Raw genomic sequence first — 23,963 nt, forward strand, 5'->3', positions numbered from 1 at the left:
AAAAATGAAAATGTATGCTGCGTTTATCTGTATAATAGTATACTTAGGAGAAAATGTCTACTTATATTTCAAAAAGTTCTCCCCGTTATAGCCCTTAAACTTGTTTCAAAACACCCAGTCCCCGTAGGGAGGCTACTGCCGTCAGTGCACCTCATGCGGTGCACTGTAGGCATTACTAAAGGTTCTTTGCAGCGTCTCTTCGGCCCCTAGCTGCAACCCCTTTCATTCCTTTTACTGTACCTCCACTCATATTATCTTTCTTCCATCTTGCTATTCACCTTCTCCTATTTCATAGTGCAACTGCGAGGTTTTCCTCCTGTTACACCTTTCAAACCTATAACTACTATCAATTTCCTTTCCAGCGCTGAATGACCTCATAGGTCCCAGCGCTTGGCCTTTGGCCTAAACGCTATGTTCCATTCCATTCCATTCCAAAACACCCAGTAACCATCGGGTCAGTGGTTCACTTAAGGACCGTCTCAACCTTCTTTTGTCTTTAATGTTGTAAACAAGTATATGTGGCCAGACTGCGATCATGAGACCTACAGTATGTTGTATGCCCGATGTTGTGGAATGGAACGAAATATGCAGTTTAGGCCAAGGGCCAAGCGCTGGGACCTGTTAAGTCATTCAGCGCTGGAAAGGATATTGAGAGTAGGTACGTTTTAAAGTGTAACAGGAGGAAAACCTTGCAGTGCACTATGAAACAACTGTTAGCAAAATGGAAGAAAGATAATATGAATGGAGGTACAGCAAAAGGAATGATAGGGGTTGCAGCTAGGGGCCGAAGGCACACTGCAAAGAACCTTTAGTAATGCCTACAGTGCACCCCGTGAGGTGCACTGACGGCACTAACCCCCAACGGGAAATGTTGTAACATCAGTTTTACCACCCACAATCAAACAATTGTATGCACGAGGATGTTGCTAAGGGTTCGCCAAGAAGCACATAGAGGTCTTAGTTTTTAGAACATTCCAATATAAAATCACTCTAAAATACGTAAAATCTACATAGAACATAAAGACTTCCAAGTTGATGGAAGAGTAAACAATGAAACTGACCTGAACATTTTGGAATCTTCATAACAAAAAAAAAAAAGTCCCAACTATAAACGCAAGCACAGTCGTCATCTGTACAACTGTTTGTGGCTAACTTGACGTTTTACAGACTTGTCATTGCTTTAGTGTTTTCAGTATAATATGTATGAATGCACTGTAAATTTAAAGTTAAACTATTATAGCGTCTACAGTTATCTGAGCCTTGAAAATGCGACTGGAAATTAAGTCGCGAAAAGCCTGTCCCTTCTCTTTACTTGTGTGCTATTACGCAACGGTTCTTTTCTTTATATATACACTATATATATATATATATATATATATATATATATATATATATATATATATATATACATATATATAATATGAGGGAATGGGTCAGGGAAAATTAAAAGACCAAGCACCTATTTAAGTCCAATGTAAAAAAAAAAATGGTAGCTGAATGTAAAATTACTGAAGTGAGGTACTCCCACAAGTACAGAGACAATGAACGGACATTTTATTTATTATTAAAAGATAGTTTAACCAGACCACTGAGCTGACTTATCAGCTCTCATAAGGCTGGCCCGAAGGATTTAAATGAAATACCGGGTCTAGGCCAATATCCAAAGAATGGTATCCTTTGGATATTAGTCTAAGCCAGAGGACAAGCACTACGACCAAATAGCTCATTCGGTCTGGTAATGAAATTAAAAACTGCACAAAGGCATATGCTGTTTTTATGTAACGTTTTTAATATTGCATAACTCCATGTAGTATCATTGTGCCTTTTCAGTACGAGAGAATACTGCTAGTATTTTTAGATGGCCATACAGGAACTGATCGAGTTGGTTTGAGGAAATGAAAGGTTAGATATAGCTTGGAGAAAACCCAAAAGTGGAAGACAGTTTAATACGCCTAGAGAAAAATTGGTACCACATAAAAAGTGTAGAACTTGAGACTAATTAATTTTAATTAAAAAATTGGTACCACACAGAAGCTGAGAAATTGAGACATTAATTTGTAAAATTGGTGCCACATAAAAGTCGTGAAGTCGAGACTGGTTACTTTTAAAAATTGGTACCACACATAGGCTGAGAAGTTATGGCTGATTAATATGTAAAATTCGTACCATACAAAAGCAGAGAGTATCATTCGTGTATCAAGTATTAAATCGCTAACGTTCACTTAAATAATCTATGGCGTTCCTTAACTAGAATTCTTGTAATGACTGACTGGCGGGCGTGACTGCAGCCTCGCAAACGTACTTACAAGAGCTGGCGGGCGTGACTGCAGCCTCGCAAACGTACTTACAAGAGCGCGTGTGATTTACGCTCACAAAGTACTTGCCATGGAAGTATTAGGCTAAAATATTGACCTGCATTAGCCTACTGTCAACTTAAAACCGTTCCTACGATAAAAAGAAGAAGAAGAAAAAAAAAAAAGACCTGATTGCCTCACCCACAAGCCATCACTCAAGGGAGGTAAAACTTTAGGAAGGACAGTTCTGTTTTTGAGCATTCTGTCCTCTGACCTGTTTCACCTTAAGAAGGACGCTAATTTGTCCTGCTTTTTAGGTATGTCAAAAAAAAAAAAAAATTTAATACTAAAAATATAAATAAATACAAATACATATACTAAAACAGTGAGAACTGATGGTCAAAATAACCATTGCTTTTTTTTTATTAGGCCAATAATTTGATATAGTGGCTGTTGGCACAGTTAAGAACACTAGGCATGGAGCCGCAGCGTACTTGTATAGAGGCCAGTTTACACAGTTATGCACTAAATTGTTCCATCATGAATAAAATTGAATATTAATTAATTTCAGTTCTTTATTCATACACTATTTGACATTTAAACACTCAAGTCAAGTTATATATATATATATATATATATATATATATATATATATATATATATATATATATATATAGTTTTGTTTGCTCTGTATTGTTGTATGGCTGTGAAACTTGGACCTTGAGGAAGGCAGATGAGGGAGAGGTTACAGGCTGCAGAAATGTGGTTTTGGAGAAGGATGCTGAAATATCATGGACAGAAAGGAAACTAATGAGCAGGTATTAGAGAGAGTAGGCATTGAGAGAGAACTTTTGGCTTCAGTGAGAGGTACACAAATGCGGTTTGTGGGTCACATAGTGAGAAGACAAGAACTAGACCATCTCTCTCTCACTGGTAAAATCAATGGAAGTCGGCCAAGAGGAAGACCTGAACAAAATATATGGATGGATTGGTGAGAATGACTGGAGGAAGAATGTCTGCAGCTCAGTTGCTGCAGAGAGCCGGAAATAGAGGGGAGTGGCGAGCCATGATTGCCCGACGTCCTTGGGGATATGGCACCTGATGATGATGATGATATAATATATATACATATACATTATACAACACTTTATATTTCAACTCCTTAGTAATCATGCTTAATTTAGGTTAAAAATTGGTGTTGGCAAAAAAAAAAAAAAAATTGTCCTTTTTTGGGAATTTGGAAATGGCCACCCTATACCACGGCCTTAGATATTTACAGCGTTTTGCCTACCTCGGCGACCGTAATATTTACAGTTTTGCCTATGTTTTTGTTTGTGTTTATACCTTTGGTGTTTAAGATATTCAAAATATTTTGCTTATGTTTTTACGTTCACCCCCAAGGGGCAGATGGTACTAAACATGGCGGCCATTTTTGAACGTAAACTGCTATAGCAGTCTTCGGTCTCACATAGTTGATAAAGAAATTTATCTTATGAATTTCCCGATTTCATGCCAGGTTTCAGAACTTCATACTACCGACCAGACTGGATTTTCACATATATTTTCACCTAAAAATGTTTGAAGTCTACCAACTGAAATCATTCTGAGCCCTCAAACGAAACTAGGCCTAGTTCTGGACAAGCATTTGTCTGAAGAGCCACCACAGTAGTAGGATTCTTGTCCACGCAATTATCATCGCCGACATTAAACCATTACAATAGTCACATACCAGCACCGGATATGATTCCGAAATGCTCAGAATTGCAAACACAACAATACTTGGAAATATAAGCTACAACAACGGATACAAACGTTGACAGTGCACACCATGAAAATGTCATGCTTTCCTTAAACATGGCCGTCTGACAATTGCTCAAGAATCTCAACAACAAGCCCAAAGCGCTAAGACAGAAAGGGAAAATATTTACTTGCGTAAATAAGCCAAGTACGCTTCACGTTCTCACACCACACGGCCACGTAATAACTGATAGGATTGCCGGATATTCGGATAATCGGGTATCCAAACAAAGCAACTCTAAACACGTTGCCAGTTATGCTATTTATCGTATTTATGAACGGGTGGTTTTAACTCCGGAATTGGAGTATGAAATTAAGACCAAAGGCCAAGCACTGGGACCTATGAGGCCATTCAGCACTGACAGGGAAACTGAGGTAGGGGAGGTTTTAAAGGTGTAACAGGAGGAAAACCTCGCAGTTGCACCAAAGAGCATTTGTAGGAGAGGGTGGAAAGTAAGATGGAGGAAAAAAAATATGAACGGAGGAGCCGTGTAGGGAATAGAATAGAATTTAGGACAAACGCCAAGTGCTGGGACCTACAGTATAAGGTCATTCAGCGCTGAAATGTTAACTGACAGTGCAAAGTTTTGAAAGGTGTAACAAAAGGAAAGCATCGCAGTTCCACTAAAACAATTGTAAGGAGAGTGGGAAGATGGAACATATGAACGGAGGCACAGTAAAATGAAAGAAAGGGCTTGCAGCTAGGGGCCAAAGGGCTGCTGCCTAGAACTTTAATAATGCCTACACCGCACTATGGTAGGTGCGCTGATGGCACAACCCCCTTACGGAGCACAATTTTGGAGGATGTTTATAAGTTAGGTTGTTTGTTGTCTTGATCTTCAGGTCAGTGTTGCCACTCTTCAAAAAGCAAATTCCCACAAACCTTACCTCATTTCTCACACAGATTCACACAGATCATGCTTGGCATGTTTCCCACAAAATTCACATAAATCTCTGAAATGGTTATAAATATACCAAAATGAACAGTTCTATGCAAATCACAATTCGTGTGCTTCCCTTCTCTCTCTCTTTCAATCGACACTTCCCTTCTCTCTCTCTCTCTCTCTCTCTCTCTCTCATACCGGAGTCATGTTTTTTCAACATCTTTGTTTTCCTCTATATAATGAGAGAAAAAATCTTGCCGTTGTAGAAAAATTCGCACAAAAATTCACACAGATTTTCAAGAGTTTCAGCTCTCACACAGCACCTCCCAAGAAGCTTCATTTCTCACTCAAATTTGTGGGAACATCTCATGAAGTGGCAACCTATGTTTGAGGTGCTGAGTGACAACATCAGGATGTTTTTACTGATAAATGGAGATAGACAATCAGCAGTGGAAACTTCAGGGAGGGGAGGTAGGGCCAAGATGCTGTCGGACGGCCATTTTAGGCCTCTTTAGCACTGGGCAAACCTTACATTCTTATAACTATCTTTTTCTAAGGATGTTTACAACCCAAACGAACACAGCAAAACATCATAACAATATGAATTGAAGAATATTTCACGACTACGAAAACTTTCACGTTAAGGCGTTTCACGTTTTGGGCATGCAACAACGCTTTAAATCTTCGTCTGCTGTTCTTTCATAATGATCTGTTCAACTAATGAACTAACGGTAATATTATGACTCTTAAAAGCACCTTTTAAGGGATAGATAATAATTGTATTAATAATTTTAAAATAGCCAAAATGAAGGGTGGACCGCTTGACGTCCTTTTCACCAACATTAGCCTACACACGTTTCTTTAGTTTACCAGCCAGGCAGACGAAAGTTAGGACAGCGCCCACATTCAGAGCAAAAAAAAAAAAAAACAAAACAAGGGACTGGGCTACACTGCTACACATTCGATTACAAAAATGAAAACATTTACAATCACAATCACTCTACAACAGTAGTGTAAGATATTAGAGGGGAGGATGATGAATCAATTCCTAAACAAATCAATAATATTTAAAGGAATAATTTTCCCGTTACAATAAATGTACTGTACTGTACTACGATGCTAAAAGTAGTGTACATCAGTCTATATAATAATGTGGACATTAAAGAAATTACAAAAGAATGTTCATTAGACCATTCCAAAAGAATTATTTTCTTTATACATATTTTTGACTGCTTCAGTCATTTCATCCTTAACTGTATCCTGGGTACAACCACCATATCTCTAAACTCTCTGACTTCTTAACTTCGGCTATAATGGCAATTAATTTATGTGAACTGTAAAGAATTTCCTAGCTTTGCCTTTAGAAGATTGTTTACTAAAGACACTCGCTCTCTGCATCAGCATTTGACGTTGGTAAAGACACAATATGAACATCTAAGTTCTGGTTACTTTCTACGTCTGTTCTACAGACTAGTATCACTATATTGTGAGCCTCTCACAGCTAATCACGACCGATATTTTAAGGACTTACTGACTGATAGAAACGAAACCATTTTCCATAGAGGGTTGTCAGGATCAAACGTTTTTCTAATTGCAACACAAATGGAATTGGAATACAGAATTTAGGCCAAAGGCCTACCGCTGGGACATTTGAGGTCATTCAGCACCGAAAGGGAAGTTGATAGTAAGAAGGTCAAAAGGGTTTAACAGGACGAAAACTTTGCAGTTCCACTATGAAAAATTGATCAAGAGGTTGGAAAGTCAGACAGAAGAAAGAGAATATGAATGGAGGTATGGTAAAAGGAATGAAACAGGTTGCAGCTAGGGGCTGAAGGGATGCTGCAAAGACCCTTAAGTAATGCTGACAGTGCACCACGTGAGGTGCACTGACGGCATTACTCGCCTTACGGGAGCTGGAAAAGTGTCTGCACCTGTATTTAACATCCTGCACCATATCAGGGGTTTTGAAGGACTCTGTCTGAAACATCCTGTGAAACTCTGCTCCAAGGTAAAATTGGTTCAGTGGAACATAGTTATTATCATTACACGGATTAATATTCATCAATGGGTATTTCGGAAGAATGTGTGACTGATTAAAAAAAAAAGTACTCGATAGAGACCTATAAAAGTTTTGTCACTGTCAAATAGCAAATGGACTGTGGGGGAAGTTTTGGAAATACTAAATTAAAACCATTAAATTCTGGAAAAATGAAATTTAAAAATATATAAAAGAGCTGCTGGATCCCTCATCCTTTTAACTAGCTGTTGCACTGCTGTTAACCATTCTTTACTTAACCTCAGGTTAAGTAAAGTACAAGGTTAAGGTTTTTCACTGTTCAAAAACCCTTTTAACTGCTTCATGCAAGGAAAGCCAGCGAGTCTGACAAGGATGGAGTATCTCGTAAGGCTTAGTATTACAAAATTCATGTGAATGTTTTAAATTATTCTGCCTTTGTGAACTATACACAAAAAAATGTATATACTGTATACTGAAAAGGAAATCTTAACAATGACAAGGAAGAGTTTTTGCAGCACCTGAAGAACACAAATGAATAGAGTAGCATATATATTTATATACAGGAAGCTCAGACAATAAGTTCTCAGTCTTCTACACAAGGAATTATGTTCAACCATGATAGTTGATGCACATCCAGCTGCATACTTTGAAATTACTGAGAGGAATGCAATATTTTGTCAGTGTATTTATCAAGAGTATAAATTTCGTCCTTGAACATTATTTGAATCATTTACATTAACATCTAGCATAGCTGTGGTGGTTTTCTGTTAGTCTGAATCATTAAACTTAACAATTACAGAACAGGACTTTGTTTTGCTCACATCAGTTGACTCATCTATGACGGAAAATTTGTTGGTCCTCAACTTTTTTACCATGCTGTTTGTCACAGTTTTCACCCATGGTTCTAATCGTCTGTACATTCGTACACTTCATGGATAAACCTTGAGCTCCAGTAGAATCAGGGAACATCCTCTTCATCAAATAGACTAAATGGCAAATTATTTTCTGCTATGAAACACACAACGGAGTTCTGTCGTTGGGATTTCCTTCAAGCTCTAGATCAAGTCCATGCTCATTTTGTGGATGGATTTTACTGGTGCTATTTTTGACAGAAATCAGTTCAGCATTTAGTTTAAAATCCTTTCTGGGTTTTCTTCAACTTGTTTTAGCTAAGACTAAAAAACTTCAATTATCCAGGCATCTCAAAAAAACTTCCACTTACCAGGCATAATCAACTACAAGCAATTTAACAATGAACTCTAACACAGTACATAAAATTGAAATAAATTCTATTTGATAATCAGCCATGTACGTGAAAAGGCCTACAAGTAATTTCCTTAGACTTACACACTTTTAGCCAATAGAGTATGTATAGAGTATCTTAATTACATCTTCCTAAGGAAATATGATAATATGGCATTAGTGCTATAACAATGAAGAAGAGACCTGCATCTTAGGCTGACACATTTGGTTATGTGCTCACAAGTGAACTTGAGGAAATAATTACCACTCCATCATATATTTCCAATTTATTTCATAAATAAAATATTTTTTTTGCTACAAATACAGTAGTATGTATCAATTTTACTGTATAACTATATCTTATTTTCCAGAGTAAAGGAAATTGACAGTGTATCCTGGACCTAGGCTAATATACTTAGCCATTCAATTTTACATGAGGATATAATAATCAATGCATTACATAATTTTCATACTCTTACACAGAACATATACTGGAAGTTACATTACAATGACATTTATCGTTGTTATATACATATTCATTCGTTAAGAGCAATGTTAACTACCAACAAAATCACAATGAGATCTATCTATAATAGACTAGGCCTATGATATTTGCTAAAGCCTTAAACTATATGAGTTATAGTAATGAAAGCATTAAAACCCGCTCTTTTCAAAATTCTATGTCACTGTGGCTATAAAATAATCAAATTGATCATACACACACATAAATCATTTTCATGTGCAAAAATTTCAATGTGTACTGCAAAACCATCCAATTCATCGCTGATAAATAATTAGTTACCAAACGGCAGTACAAATTTATGCATGTATATCACATAATCTTAAGAAAATATACCATCGAAACCAACAAAACAAGAATACTCACTAATATTATGAAAAATGATAAATGTGGATTTTATTGATCGCAAGATTAAATAATAGACACGTCTCGACAAAACTGCTAACTTAACAAAGTACTCCAAAAGGAGCTAGTTAGTTAGTTAGTTATAAATGATTTGTTTAACCAGACCTCTGAACCCTTTTAGAGTTCCTCTCGGGCTGGGTAGTCCAAAAGCAGCACTTTAGCAAGAAATCAGAGATACAAAGGAATACAGTAGCACCTAAACTTAAAAGACACTTTGGGGGTTCAGCCTTTCTGATAAGTAACAAAATACATTAAGTAACAAAGATTCTGTATCACAGCCAGCACTTGAATCTTTTCAAGATATCTTACATGTAGCTAACAGTAACTCCACAGAGTTCCTACCCTAAATTAACCTGCACTTTACACTTGAACATTCAGTTTCAGATGTATCTAAAAATGTACCACAACTACAATGGTAGCAAGGGGAAACATAATCATAATTTGATGGTTGGTATGTATAGAAGTGCACTAAGTTGAGGTGCTACTGTAATTACATTCATATGTGCCCAGCTGAACGGAAATTTTCCCTCATATTCTAAATAATGCTTACCTTTTCTCATATGAGTTTCCCTGCTATAAACAGAAGGCAGGTTTGTATAAGATTTCAGGTCTTTATATTAGAAAGAAATCCACAATAAGTTTTACGAACTTGAAATATTACTCAATTTCTTGGGACAGGTGCTTAATCCATCTTTCCCTCTACCTGCCAAGGGAATATTACCCTTTGTGATGGCTAGGTCAGTGACTTCTGTATGGCAGTCTAACCTGACAGCAGGTGTAAAATCCTCAACACTCTTAGGGCTTGGAAGCTAGACATGAAATAGCCACTGTGACACCACAATTTCATCTTCACCTGATTTTTCAAGTATCTGAAACTGATTTTTTAAGTAACATTTCTGTTACTGGAATGTTGTCAGTCAAAATTATACATGGGACTGGTATTCACAGTAGTCATATTCATATAACAAACTTCTATGGACCTCCTAGATGGTGGGAGTGCACTGTTGGGTATCAAACTGGCAGTAAAAGTTTGGACACAGCTTTTAAACCTTACATTCAAAAGGCGTTATTGGCACTCCTAATCTCAATTGTTTTAGAGCCATCCTGATAGTTTAGTTTACATTTTTTCCATATATAGTTAATTTACCATCTGACACAAATAATTTCCTGGCCTATTTCTGCTAAAACTTACAATACTACCATCTCATGGGTTTTTGTTCCTAGCCCTGCTCGCAAGTACTTCTAAAGTTCCCATTTCACTGAGTTCACAGTTAATTTGGAACATTTGTTCAGAAAAGGATCTTTATAAATATTCCAGTTTCCCAACACCAATTAAGTCTGTACTATGATGATTTATGAAAATTTGGCTTTAAGGCCCAGTATTAGAACACTTTCTGTCATTCAGTGCTTAAGACAGCGAAAAGAGGGAGTTGGAGTGGTTGGACAGCAAGACAAAAGAAAGGAATCAGGAATGCAGGTGAAGTAAATGGTTAAAAAGTGGGTGCAGCTAGGGGCTGAAGGGATGCTGCAATCAACTTTAGTAATGCCTACAGTGCACAATTTGAGGTGCACTGATGGCACTACCCCCTAACAGGAACTAAGCCTGTATTTCACATGGAAACCATCCCACAGAGTAAATTCATCTTGCATTACAAAATCTGAACTGCAGTGAGCAAGACTAATCTTCACCTTTCTTTGTGTAGATGTTCACCTTTAATAAAGAACAACCATTGTTTTATCCAACCAAGATTTTTATAAATTGAGAACATTTATTTACTTTTCTTGCAGTTAATGGAGGACAAGTTAAACATACGCTTGTTAACTAAAGTATAGAGAACTTTTAGATATCCAGCAATGCAAACTATAAACTACTTTCAACAATATGAATAATTCATTGTATTATGATTCATTATGCAAGAAATTTTTCTTAAAATACAACAAAACTTAGAGGAAAAACTGGAAGTGGCACTAAGTGGCAACCAGGAGTTACTTTTAAAAACTGAAAATCAATATAAAGACATTAATCCTTTAGTAAACTAGGTAAATGACAGAAGCCAAGTTAGTTCTTGTGTTGTTGATTTCCTTTTTCAGGTCTGAAAGTAAGTACACAAAAATCAGTATGCACAATGAAGTGTCTGTTCATGAAAACAAATATTCAATACTGTAAGCTTTGAAAGAAGTGATCTTTTTTTCAAAGTGAGATAAAAAATTTGATAAAATACTAATCAGGCAACTATAATCCTTCAGACTGTTTTGCATAGAGATCTTGTACAGTAATTATAGTCACAATTTATATGAACACTGAAATATTTCCATTCCCATGACAAACCTACTTTCATGCCAAATAAAGTTTCAATTCTTTTGAATGAAAATTTTAGCCTGAGTAGGATAGTTTCATACTGAAAATAATATATACATCATGGATTTTATTACCAATGTTCACCTTTACTAAAGAACAACCACTGTTTTTATCCAATCAAGATTTTTATAAACTGAGAACATTTATTTACTTTTCCTGCAGTTAATGGAGGACAAGTTAAACATACGTTTGCTAACTAAAGTATATAAAACCTTTTAGAACTTTTAGATATTCAGCAATGCAAACTATAAACTTCTTTCAACAATATGAATAATTCACTGTATTATGATTCATTATGTAAGAAATTTTTCTTAAAATACACCAAAACTTAGAGGAAAAACTGGAAGTGGCACTAAGTGGCAACCAGGAGTTACTCTTAAAAACTGAAAATTAATATAAAGACATTAATCCTTTAGAAAACTAGGTAAATGACAAAAGCCAAGTTAGTTCTTGTGTTGTCCATTTCCTTTTTCAGGTCTGAAAGTAAGTACACAAAAATCAGCATGCACAATACAGTGTCTGTTCATGAAAACAAATATTCAATACTGTAAGCCTTTGAAAGAAGTGATCTTTGTTTCAAAGTGAGATAAAAAAATTTGGTAAAATATTAATCAGGCAACTATAATTCTTCAGAATGTTTTGCATAGAAATCTTGTACGGTAATTATAGTGACAATTTATATAAACACTGAAATATTTTCATTCTCATTACAAACCTACTTTCATACCAAACAAACAGTTTGAAATCTTTTGAAAAAAATTTTTAGCCTGAGTAAGACAGTTTCATACTGAAAATAATATATACATCGTGGATTTTATTAGCAAAATGAAGTGCATAAAACTAGAGTAAAATTAAGGGTATTTAGTAGAGTTCAATGATGGCATATAACAAGAACAAGAGTAACAAATATATTCTACAATTACAAAAATACCTCTCATACTAACTTAGTATAAACAGTTGCAAATTACTTACCCTACAGGACAGAACTATGCATTTTAAATCACAGCACATATGTAAGGTGCACTCCATCACCATAGCTGGACATAAAACTAGTAGTCTACATGTTTACTATACTACTTTCTTGAGAACTCTTTGGCTTATTATTTAGTTCTGAAATATCAACAGTTTCTCTCTTGAAATGAATTAGTCAAACCTAACTAAGTACAAGTACATTTTTATATTTAGACAAAAGAAAGATTAGAATCACATGAAAAATAAATATGCATCACTATTATAACATAGACAAAACTTTGAATGAAAATACTAACTACTGTACAGGTCTGTGACAACAACCAAACTACCTCCAACCTCAAGTATCTTTTTCCCCAAGCTCATTCAAGTCTTGAGGGTTCAACAATATTTCAAATCTAATAACATACCAAATAGATGCTTAACCTTCAAACAATCTGCTCAACTTCAATTACTCCTTAATGTTTTGGTGTCATAAGCACCACAACTTCATCCATTGCATCCAATTCCCAAGTGTTACGAACTTTTTCATCTTGTGAACGATCTATTGACTCTACAATTTTAATCTCGCATACATCACCTGTCAAGAAAAAGGAGAATGTTAAGGTTGTGGTTATTAACAACAGGGGTTAAACTAATTTATGATTTTTAAATCAAATTTTACCATATAATCCTTAAAGAATATTTGAAACATTTTCTAATATACATCTGCACACAGTAACAATGTAGCAAATATCAGTAAATAATATAGACGCTCCTCTACTTATGAACAAGTTACATTTCGAATGGCTGTTCGTATCTCGAATTTGTTCGTAAGTTCAACTTGGTATGTGCAAAGTCAATATGTACAGTTCTATTTATGTTTTTTCATATTAAAACTAATACTGAACTGTATTTTACGACGGGGGTTCCGTTCTGACGCCATGTCGTAAGCCGAAAATGGTTCTCTGCATTTCTTCCAGTTCCATTAAATCTTCATTCGTCAGCTCCTCTGAAACTAAGTCAAGTTCTAACTTTTCACTTATGTCAACGAGACTGTTAAGGATTTCTTTTGCCTCCTTTTCTTGATTAAAACCTTTATAATTGTTGACAAACTGTGGGCATAAAGCCTTCCATGCTCCATTCAAGTTTATGTCACTTACCATATGCCAAGCAGCATCAATATTTTTTATACAACTGTAAATGTTGTAACCCCTCCAGTAGTCACGTAAGATCAAACCTGGGTCATTTACCTCCTTCAATGCTTGCCTGTACGTATGATGAGTGTAATACGCTATTACGCCTTGATCCATCGGCTGAATGAGTGAAGTTGTGTTAGGGGGTAAATAGACAATTTTAACATCCATATGAAAATCACCTAAGTGTTGTGGGTGACCGAGAATAAGAGAATCTTGAAAGGAGTCCCATTCTCGAAGGGAGTACAGCTTGACTTCAGGAACAAAGTGATGAAAAAACCAGTCTTCGAAAACAGCAACAGTCACCCAGGCTTTGTTATTGGACATCCAGATTATGGGTAGAGAACCTTTTGAAATATCTTTCAGTGCATATGGATTTGCAGTGTGATACACGAGGAGAGGTTTTAACTTCAAGACTCCCAATGCATTGCCACCCAGCAGTTAAGTTAACCTATCCTTCGCCGCCTTAAATCCTGGCATCGTCTTCTCTTCACAGCTGATGTATGTTTTTTCTGGCATTTTTTTCCAAAAAAGGCATGTCTCGTCAATATTAAAATCTTACTGTGGGGTATAACCTTCCTTATCAATTATTTCCTTGAGTGTCTCAGGAAATTTTTCGGCTGCTGCTTTGTTGGTGCTCGCTGACCCACCAATAACGGAGACGTGATGTAAGTTAGCACATTTTTTGAAAAAATGAAACCATCCATGACTTGCAGCAAATGTTTCATTGGCAGCGCTTTCCCCAGCCTTAGCATTCAAGTTGTCGAAAAGGCCTCTAGCCTTTTCCTGAACCAGCATAAGGCTAAGTGGTGGACACCTTTGTTTCTGGTGTTCCATCCAGATACCCAAAAGTTTTTCCATTTCTTTTACCACCCTTCCCCATCTCTTCTTTATAATTGTTGCCTGCATTGGCACAGGTCTTATCAAGTGTTCCATAATTCTTTGTTCTTAAAAACTGTGCCAATAGTAAAGTGATTCATATTTTTTACAGGCAGTCCCTGGTTATCGATCCAGCTTTATGGGGCTTGTCTAGCGACGAAAATTGGCAATTTTCAGTGCCGAAAATTGCCGATTTCCACTTATCGGCGCCAATAATTGGACATTGGCTCCGATACATACCTAACAGGGGTGCTGATAACCGAAAATTGACGATTTTCGGCGCCGGTAAGCCCTAAATATTGACGAAAATGCGCTGATTTTCGGATATCAGCGGTCGAACGGAAGCGATAACGGGGACTAAGTTAAATATCTTAGTTTAACCAGACCACTGCGCTGGTTAACAGCTTTAGGGCTGGCCCGAAGGGATTTTTACGTGGCAGAACCAATTGTTTAGCAACGGGACCTACAGCTTATTGTGGAATCAAACCACATTATAGCGAGAAATGAATTTCTATCACCAGAAACAAATTCCTCTTGCTCTTCACTGGCGGTCGGAGATTCGAACGCGAGCAATAGAATGGTAGCTATCACCCAGCGAGGAACTAATAACCGGGACTGCCTATACATGTGTGCTACTTAAACTATTTTTTCACCACTTTCTAATTTCTTTATAATTGCCACTTTTGTTTCCATTGCAAGCTTTAGGTTTCTGAAATGGAGCAATGCCATGTCTGTCTGAAAATAAAGTCATACTAATCCCATGCATAAAAGAGATGCTTGTGAACTCATGACTCTACTATGGCCCTTCAAATGACCCCAAAGTCTTCTCAAAATATCTAGTATGATAAGATAAACAAACTCACTCCAATGGTACCCTGATTTAATGACGATGGTAGTGTACAGTACACTGGTACCTCAACTCAACAACCAGTTTGGGGGTCTGACCTACCATTAAGTAATGGAATCTGGCATGACACCCAAGACCCACAGCCCATCCACTAACTTTTTTATTACATGAATGAAGTGTTTGAGCAACTCAACCACAAAATTGGACTACATTAAGTAATAATACTGTGAAACAAAGTTATTCTGTTTGTAAACAATTACATATTTACTTTAGTCTTAGATATGGCATTAATATGCTCTAAATCTTCCATGAACAATTTATACATACTGTAGACATAATATGTTAAGATTTTAATATTTACCTTATACTGCACTGTTGTTTTGAACCCATATTTTGTTTTTAACTTAGTTATTTCCCTTAATATTTGTACTGAATATGCACGGTAATATGTTGAAAGCGCTCTGTCTAGCCTACACCAATTAGCATCGCTACCCTAACCATGCTATTTATGAAATTCCACATAGGGTTTAAGCAAATGTATACACTATTCAGAATTGAAAACTAATGAGAATACTAACAAAAATAAAAAATTACTATGAAACAGTTTAATCCTTCTGATGGACTATTAGACTTATCAGCCATAGGGATTTTCATGTTATCCACTAACCCCATGCCCAAACATTTCCAGATAACAGGGATTTTACTCTATATTGTACTTAAGGTAATAACTTTTTAAAAGCAATTTAGACCTTTATATCTAGCCTCTTTAAGTGAACAGTGGGATGGAGATACTACTCAGTACAAATAACCGTGCCTCTCAGCAAACATTTACATAAATCAATGCAACTTTCAAAATATATCTAAAGATTAGGAAAGGCATTAAGTTCAAAACTATCATGTTCTTAGAAGTGAGTAAAACTGTTATCATCCCTAGTTTCACGATGAAGATATTGATAGGTTTCAAATGTTAATTGTAATGAGAGCTTCTATGGAAAACATTTATGTCTTATACATGAATGAGACCAACATTCAAAAGAAATTTCACTCTACTGTATTAATTACTCACCATAAAGCTCCTGGAGTAGCTCTGTTGGTATAGTCCTAGGCGGCCCTGAAAACTTCTCAGTTGGAGTGTACTGGACAATACTTGCCAAATAACGAAAATCAGGTGCCAAAACTGACTTCATCAACTTTGCATAACTGTAAAGATTAGAATATACATTTTATTTCTATATATATATTTCAGAGATACAATACATCCATTATACATATGCTTTTTTGCTGGCCCTAGGATTAGGATCAATTCTTTACAATAAATCTGTCTTCTTAGTGGTACTAACAGTGAAGCAGCCATGGGCTCACCCTTTCCATCACATACACCACTGACTTTTACTTTCATCTGCTTAACAAGATGTCTCCTGAAACCACATAAAGTTATGTACAGAAATAAAGAAAATTAATCCAGTAACCACAACTAGGGATTAAGGTGAGAAGACAACAACGACTGCACACTACTGTATATTCAAAATGGTCTTGGATACTCACTTCTCTCTATCCTCTTCATAAATAGCCACAAGAGATCCTCTGTCCCAGATTGCATCAAACTTTCCCAAAATAGCTGCATTAAGTTTGAATAAATCACAGCAATACATCAGGAGTCTGCCATCTTTAGACTGAAAAAAGAATTCCATAACACTCAGTATGTTTGCAAAAAAGGCTTGAAAAATTCATCCACAACATCCCTCTAGTATTACATAAAGTCAGCCAAAAATAAAATGCACTGGAACCATACGACTGGTATAACATTTAATAACTGTTGATATTATGATACTACAGTATATTACAAAAATTTATTGTTCACAGTAGTTCTTTGTCAATACTGTACTCTATGAAAAAAAATTACTGTACTAATCCCAAATTGCAATACTAAATAATGTTCAGAAATTAATAACTTATTCCTCTGTTAAAGAAGAATTGGTAACTTGATGAAATAAAAATATTGAAGTTTCTGGTAAAACTTTTTTCAAAGTTTATTTCCAAGGTTTGCCCTTGATAATGCCCTGTGTTCTTTACATTCAGAGACTAGGTCACATGGAATAATTCATGAAATACTTAATAAAAAAAGATGACTATTTTGAAGATAAGCAAAGATTAAAGTATTTCATTATGTTCCCTTTTCAATGAAGATTGCCATAAGGCTAAGTTTGGTATTAATCTCTTTCAACTTAAAAGGTTCACCATTCAATGAAGTCCATTATTTATTCAATGTATGGCAACAGGTTTCCCCGACCTGCCAAGATCCTTATATCCCTAAATATGTACAAAGCAGGGGATCAACATCTGCACTAAAGATCCAACGTTCCTATACAGCCCACATTCATGGTCTTTAGTATATCCCAGACACTGCAATCTTTTGTCTAACATACAGAGAAGCAATATTCGTACTGCACTTGGGCTACCTGGATCCTCAGTTCCACATCGTTAACTGCCTCACTGTCAACAGCTGAATGAGCAAAATTCCCACACTGTTTTTCGTTACTGAAGATGACTAAAGGTCATTATCCTTACTTCATTAACCTTTCCACATATTTCATCTTCATTTCATCCCTCTCATATCAATCTTCCCTTCAAGGGATCACTAACTGAATTCTGCACTTTAACAGGTAGTTAATTTTTCACTGTATTCCATCTCCTGTTCTGCCAGCTTCTCATATTCAATCAAGAGCAATTACCTTTGGATTTTCTGAAAAAGATGTTTCTTTTTGAGAGCAATTACCTTTGTATTTTGTGAAAAAGATGCTTCTTTTTGAAAGAAATTACCTTTGTATTTTCTGAAAAAGATGCTTCTTTGCAACAGTTAGCAATAGTTTCCTTTTCCTTTTAAATTCAGTATTTGGATGTTTTGTTATTTGAAGCCATCACTAGGTAACAAGAGGCTAGACAGACAACTGTTCTTAAGCTGTAGTTACCCTTCACATAAATTTTACACTTTTTGCAGCTTACACTAAAGAAGCACTTTGTGAAAAAAAAGTGCAAACAGCTTCTATGCACTAACATAAAATACTAAAAGTTTCTACCATAATAATAATAATAATTAGCACTAACCTTATAAAGCTTTCCATCTGGAAACTGCTCAACAACATACGGAATGTCATGTTCAGAGAAAAAGTCTACTATTGGCATTTCGATCCCTTCAATACCAACAACAGTATGCCCTCCATCATAAAACCTGTAAGAAAAAATTCCATCATAAAACCTGTAAGAAAAAATTCCATAAATACAGACTTGCCATAAAGAAGACAATTCCCTCAATTAAGAATTTACATACACGACAGTTCTTTCTGTAATTAATGGTGAGTTATGAAAGGTCATTATCAATGTTTTTATTGTTGACATTTAATCATGCACCTGACCACAAAGATTTAGTCTGCTTATGAAAAGAAAAATTGAAAAAAGATTCATCAAACTAGATTTCAAACCGGGTTAAAACATCAAGCAATTTGGTGACTGATGCTCCTCTAATGAGTTATTGCTGTCAACAGTACGTTAAATGACCAAAGGCACTGAGGATGAGCTTTTTATTTCCCAATTTGATATGTAACCACTGGGAAGCCTTTGGAGTCTATAGCAGCGTCCATCAACTAAAAGACTAGAAAATTAAATACCATAGGCTCCCACTCAGAGATGGAGATATATACATTTCATTCCCACTGGATCATTTTCATAACACAAGAACTCTGTATGTGTTCAGAAGAATGTGACAGCCTGTGCTACCAAGATGTTTGTGTCCAAGCTTCAAAATATTTTATACTACCAGACATTACATTTTCAGCATTATACTCAAGACTGCAGTATGGCAAAGGTGTACCATCAACATCAATAAAAAGACTATGCCATAATGCTAATATCTGGAAAACATTCAGTAGAAGAAGGCTGTGGGTTTGCCTTGATAGGAGTAATTTTAGCCATGGGGAATATGAGGTACAAGTGAATAAGTTACATATTTACCAAGAGAAAAATGATGTCTTGCAATTTATTCAAGTGGTAGCTGGTTGTAGATCATGTGCTTTGCATGAGTAATTGCATACTAAAAAACAAAGCCTAACAAAATGCCAGTTACAGGGATTGGGACAAATGAAACAAATGTGTGCCTTCTAGCTGTACCTCCAAACCTCAATTTAAGGAATATATTACATATTTCTGTATTTATTTTTATGACTGACTGTGCACAGTGTCAGATGGGGGTCCTTAACAATCAGGTGGGGACTGTGCACAAATTTATTTCTACCTAACCTCGCACACCAGGTTCTAAAACTCCTGTCTCCCCCTTAACACTACACATACCATAATCCTCACTTAAATGTCAGGAGGTGCATAGCCAGAAGGCACACACTTCCTCTTGTCCGCACTCAGTCCCGGTAACTCTTCAGTTTTTTGTGGAGACATTTATCAATGAAAAGATTACTTTCAGATGGATAAAGTTGTTTTACTTCTCAAAGACAAGGAATCTACTGTTATGTCAAACTGAATGGACTGTTGCCAAATGTGGCCAAATTCTGAAAACTTCCAGGTACTTAAGCATGAGAATTTATGAAGTTTTAATTGGTTGAAAATGGTAGATAACTATGTATGATAATAATGAGACAGTTTGCACAAGAATTTATAAATAGCGCATGCATTAAAATGGGCAATAACTTCCCAATACAATGCCCAAGAACTTATGGAACACTGAAAACAAAAACAGGTTTTGATGATGATGGAAGCCTTCATATTTTCATTGTTAATTATATGACTTAACATTCACTTGTCCTTAATTTCCTACGGATAAAATTCCAAAACAACATTCACTCTACCCTTTCTGGTGTTGAGTTCCATGTTGGAGAGGAATTAAAAGTATCATCAAATATGAAGGTATGCATCATTTCCTAAATAAAATGTTATCTCCTGAAGGCATATCATTCCTAAGTTCTTGGATACTGGGAGGTGATTGTCGCTTGCAGTGGATGCTATATTCACACTGGGGTCCCCTACAACTGTTATACATAGGGAATGGAAAAGTAGTTTTCACCACCAACAACAGTTATAAATGTGCATAACACAAAAATACAGTTGTGAAAACATACAGTTTTGAGTATTTGACCAGACATTAAAGTACCATAGTATTTTTGCATGGGTGTCCATCACTGGATAAGTAGCTTAATCACTAGATTAGTAAATTCAAGCTTTAATTTTAATCTAAACCATTACTTGGGGTTGGAGTTCATATGTTGTGATCTTAAGTTTCCTTAGCATGCTTAGTGCGAGTCATGCTCATATCTGTTGCCAATTTACTGTGAATGAAATTTTTTATGACGAATCTTGTTACCTATTTAGATTTTTTCTAATTTTGCTTATGTTAACAGTGCCACATCAGTGGAGCTCCTGATCAGATTTTGCTTGTCCAAATGCACTGTGGTTAAGGATGGATTATGCATCTGGAATGTCTTCAGTTATTTTCACCCAGAACTGTGGCTACAGGGAAAATGCTGAAACGTGATGTGATGCTTAAAAAAAGCCAACTTCAACTTGCAGTCATGATACCTTTGGTTCTGTAGTGTTCCTCTTCCTTTCTGAATTTTTTTGGCTGAATCGTTTAATTCTATGCAGAATTTTGTCTTACTCACACAGATGCTCTTTTACCTTAGGAACATTATATTTTATCAAATTCTTTGCAATGTCCCAATAGCAATTCTGTGAATTCCAGAATAAGGAAGAACAGCACTCGTGCAAAGACAGAGAAAAGACAGCAATATCATTTCTCGGCTGGTGTTTTCAAAGGTGCCTTCTTGGAAAGGTTCTCACCTTCCATCATGTAACTTAATTTTGTTTGTGAACCACGGGTTACCCCTCCCAGTCTGACAACCAGCAACCTTCAACACCTAAGGAGGATCTTGACCAGTCTGAAAATAACAATCCTACTGACAGTTATGATTTAGATTAAGGTAAATTTTTTGAATGTTTTCAAAATACACTGTAATATCATGCAGTTGGGTAAGGAACTGGTGCCCTAGGTTAAGTAAGATCGTTGGGCTAAGGCTAGGTAAAGGGCCTGGTGTGCTACGTTAGTTAGTTGAGGGGGTCCATGGGGAGCAAAGCCCCCTGGCTAAGTAAGGACATGGCCCCATAAGTTAGGTTAGGTAGCGAGTCTGGGTCTAAGTAAGGACCTGACATCCAAAGATATTTATGGTAGGAGGATCTAGAAGGGGCAAAGTCCCCCAACTGGCTTGATAAGAACATGGGGTAAAAATTTGTTTCCAGTCCAAACTCAAAGGACTAGTATTAAACACAGTGAAACAGTGATTCATCTACACTGTTTCGCCGTGTTCAGTATTACACCCTGGGGGGTCAAATGTATTTGCCATGTTTAATACTACAACCAGGGGATCAAATGTCCCTTCAAATGTCTCTAATTGCATTTTGCAAAATTGAAACTTAGAAAAAAATCCTCAGTTATTTACATATATTTTATTTTTTATTGTGATACACATTAGTTTGTAAGAATTATGTATATGATATTTTTTTTTATTTTTTTACGAAGACTTGAAAGATATAAAACATTAAGTAAGGATGTTCGGACCGGAAATGAACATTGTCTGAACATGGGCCCCTAGGTTAGAATAGGTAGTGAGTCTGAGTCTAAGTAAGGACCTGGCATCCCCCAGGCTTGGTAAGAACATGGCCCTCTAGTTTAGGATACGTAGGGGTTAAGGACCTGTTATCCTAGGTTAAGCTAATGATAGGTAGGGGATAAGGAACTGGCATCCTAGGTTAGACTATGATAGGTAGGGGGTCTACAAACCATTCCCCACTAGCTTATAGTCCTCCGAATTATAGGATATAAATAGGCTTATGGGGTCCACTAAGCTATCTCTATAGCCTATCTACTTAGGCTATTTGTTAGTGAAACGAATGTCAGAAATGCTATTTGGACGCAGATGGAAAAAGACGGTAATTTAAGAAATTAGGCTGTGGTACATCAGTGCGAACAAACAATTTAGCTAAGGCAATATAATCTAACAAACGTCAAGTCTTTACCTACGCTACCTTAAGCAGTAGCCTAAACCGCTCAGTACCCTAGTATAGCCCCAAAATAAATGGGAAAACTCTCACCATTTGAGATCTAGTGTTTTTCCACAAAGGGGGACCAAAACCCGACGACTGGGTTCTGAAAGCAACAAATCTCCGTGATTAAGTAACACACAATTGACGTCCTTTAGGTGCCATCCGGTTTTGTTCTCTTCCCATCTAATGTTCCATTGGTCGAGCCTGTTCTCCATTTGGTTTGCTCTGGAATTGGACGCAGTCAGTGTCAGCTTCACCCGATCTATTATACGGAACACGAACTGTCGAAATCTAATCATGTATTACTGCGATAGTAGCCGTTATTTATCCGGTGTACTTTGGACTTGAATCCGGCAGTAGTAAGAGTAGCAGTAATAGTAGTAGTAGATGAGAGTTTTCCTCTGAAACGGCTCCCTATCGCGTTCTGGTCCTCCTTTGTTTGTGTTTGCTTACAGTTCATTTTTCCGTAATACCATATATTTTTTATAAATCCCTCCCTAATTTCAATTTCTTCTTTCGACAGATCTGCAAAAGGAAGGATGTCAGCTAACAATTCCTTTTTATTAAAAGTTCCCAATCTGGTTCAGGTTCAAATTAGGGTTGAGGATTTGTCTTTGCAACAGCCCTTCAGTTGATCCTGTAATCTTTTCTAGTTTTAGACAGTGCCCTCTTGCATTCTTGTTTGTCTTATTTTTGACATATATTACACAGTTTCTTCTTTCTTTCCAGTATCACATTAACTGAATAAAATTGTTTGGCTATTTCACTTGCGTCCTCTTCATGCTTGTGTGATTGTTGCATTCCATCGACTTCACTTCTTATCTTCTTCTTTCTCTGCATCTTTTCCCACTTCCATGTGAAGTCGATTTTCTGACAGCTTGCTTCCACCTGGCTGGGTCAAACACATCGTTTTCTGACTATTGTTAGTCTCTCCACCTTCGCTTCGGTCTTCCACTCGCTCTCCCACCAGGCACTTTCATCTGCACCTGTCTCCTCCTCCCTATATATGCCTCATCCCTTTTCATCACATGGCCATGCCACTGCAGTTTTCTTTACTGGACCTTCTTTGATAGTTCTACGACTTTAGTAATTCCTCTTGGTCTTTCGTTCTTGATCCTGTCCATTTTTGTCACTCCACACATCACTATATTACTTCCTATAAAAAAAAAAAATTCGCTCTTCTATATTTGCAAGAAATACCAGCTGAAACTTATTGGTTCTTGTTCTGTAAAAAAAAAAAAATACTGATGCATAAGAGTTCCCGTGAATTTGTATTTCCTTAATTTCCCCTTCCCTTTTTTTTACATTTCTAAACGTCCTATTTTCTAACCCTTCTTTCCTCTTAACATTATCCCATTGCCTTAGTTTTGGATTATATGTCTATTTCTCCGCCTTATCGTAAAGTCTGTATTCGACCACGTACCTAGAACGTGCATTAGACATGTGACGTAGTCGGCGATCTCCTAAAAGATGT

General features: G+C 36.4%; 2 protein-coding genes across 4 annotated transcripts in view; both read right to left on the minus strand.

Annotated features, from left to right (window-relative positions):
- The window catches only part of LOC136838498 (golgin subfamily A member 7), a 31,559-nt gene extending 27,268 nt beyond the window's left edge, over positions 1-4,291 (minus strand). Inside the window, exon 1 of the mRNA XM_067103505.1 lies at positions 4,223-4,291. The gene's annotated coding sequence lies outside the window, so the exon portion shown is untranslated. The remainder of the gene's footprint in view (positions 1-4,222) is intronic.
- Positions 4,292-8,506: 4,215 nt separating this feature from the next.
- On the minus strand, positions 8,507-22,878 carry LOC136838499 (probable thiopurine S-methyltransferase). 3 transcript variants are annotated; one of them, XM_067103513.1, is made up of 6 exons: positions 22,538-22,878; positions 18,494-18,617; positions 16,934-17,061; positions 16,455-16,588; positions 12,898-13,067; positions 8,507-11,252 (listed from the first exon to the last, which is right to left on the minus strand). In XM_067103513.1, exons 1-5 carry the CDS (start codon positions 22,786-22,788, stop codon positions 12,946-12,948), a joined length of 759 nt encoding a protein of 252 aa, XP_066959614.1. In that variant the 5' UTR covers positions 22,789-22,878; the 3' UTR covers positions 8,507-11,252; positions 12,898-12,945. The 3 variants fall into 3 exon arrangements, with proteins under 3 accessions (XP_066959614.1, XP_066959612.1, XP_066959611.1); XM_067103511.1 differs by having other exon boundaries at positions 8,507-11,995; XM_067103510.1 differs by having other exon boundaries at positions 8,507-13,067; positions 22,538-22,872.
- Positions 22,879-23,963: the final 1,085 nt, after the last annotated feature.

This window comes from Macrobrachium rosenbergii, chromosome 5 (assembly GCF_040412425.1).
Source record: "Macrobrachium rosenbergii isolate ZJJX-2024 chromosome 5, ASM4041242v1, whole genome shotgun sequence".
NCBI lineage: Eukaryota > Metazoa > Arthropoda > Malacostraca > Decapoda > Palaemonidae > Macrobrachium > Macrobrachium rosenbergii.

What these genes read in the sequence shown, in the direction of transcription:
- LOC136838499 (XM_067103513.1), bottom strand. Translation starts at nt 22,788, where the DNA reads ATGATTAGATTTCGACAGTTCGTGTTCCGTATAATAGATCGGGTGAAG. An exon ending in CAGATGGAAAGCTTTATAAG is followed by an intron (nt 17,062 to 18,493) that starts GTTAGTGCTAAT and finishes TTCTTTTTTCAG; the next exon opens with TCTAAAGATGGCAGACTCCT. An exon ending in TATGAAGAGGATAGAGAGAA is followed by an intron (nt 16,589 to 16,933) that starts GTGAGTATCCAA and finishes TAATCTTTACAG; the next exon opens with TTATGCAAAGTTGATGAAGT.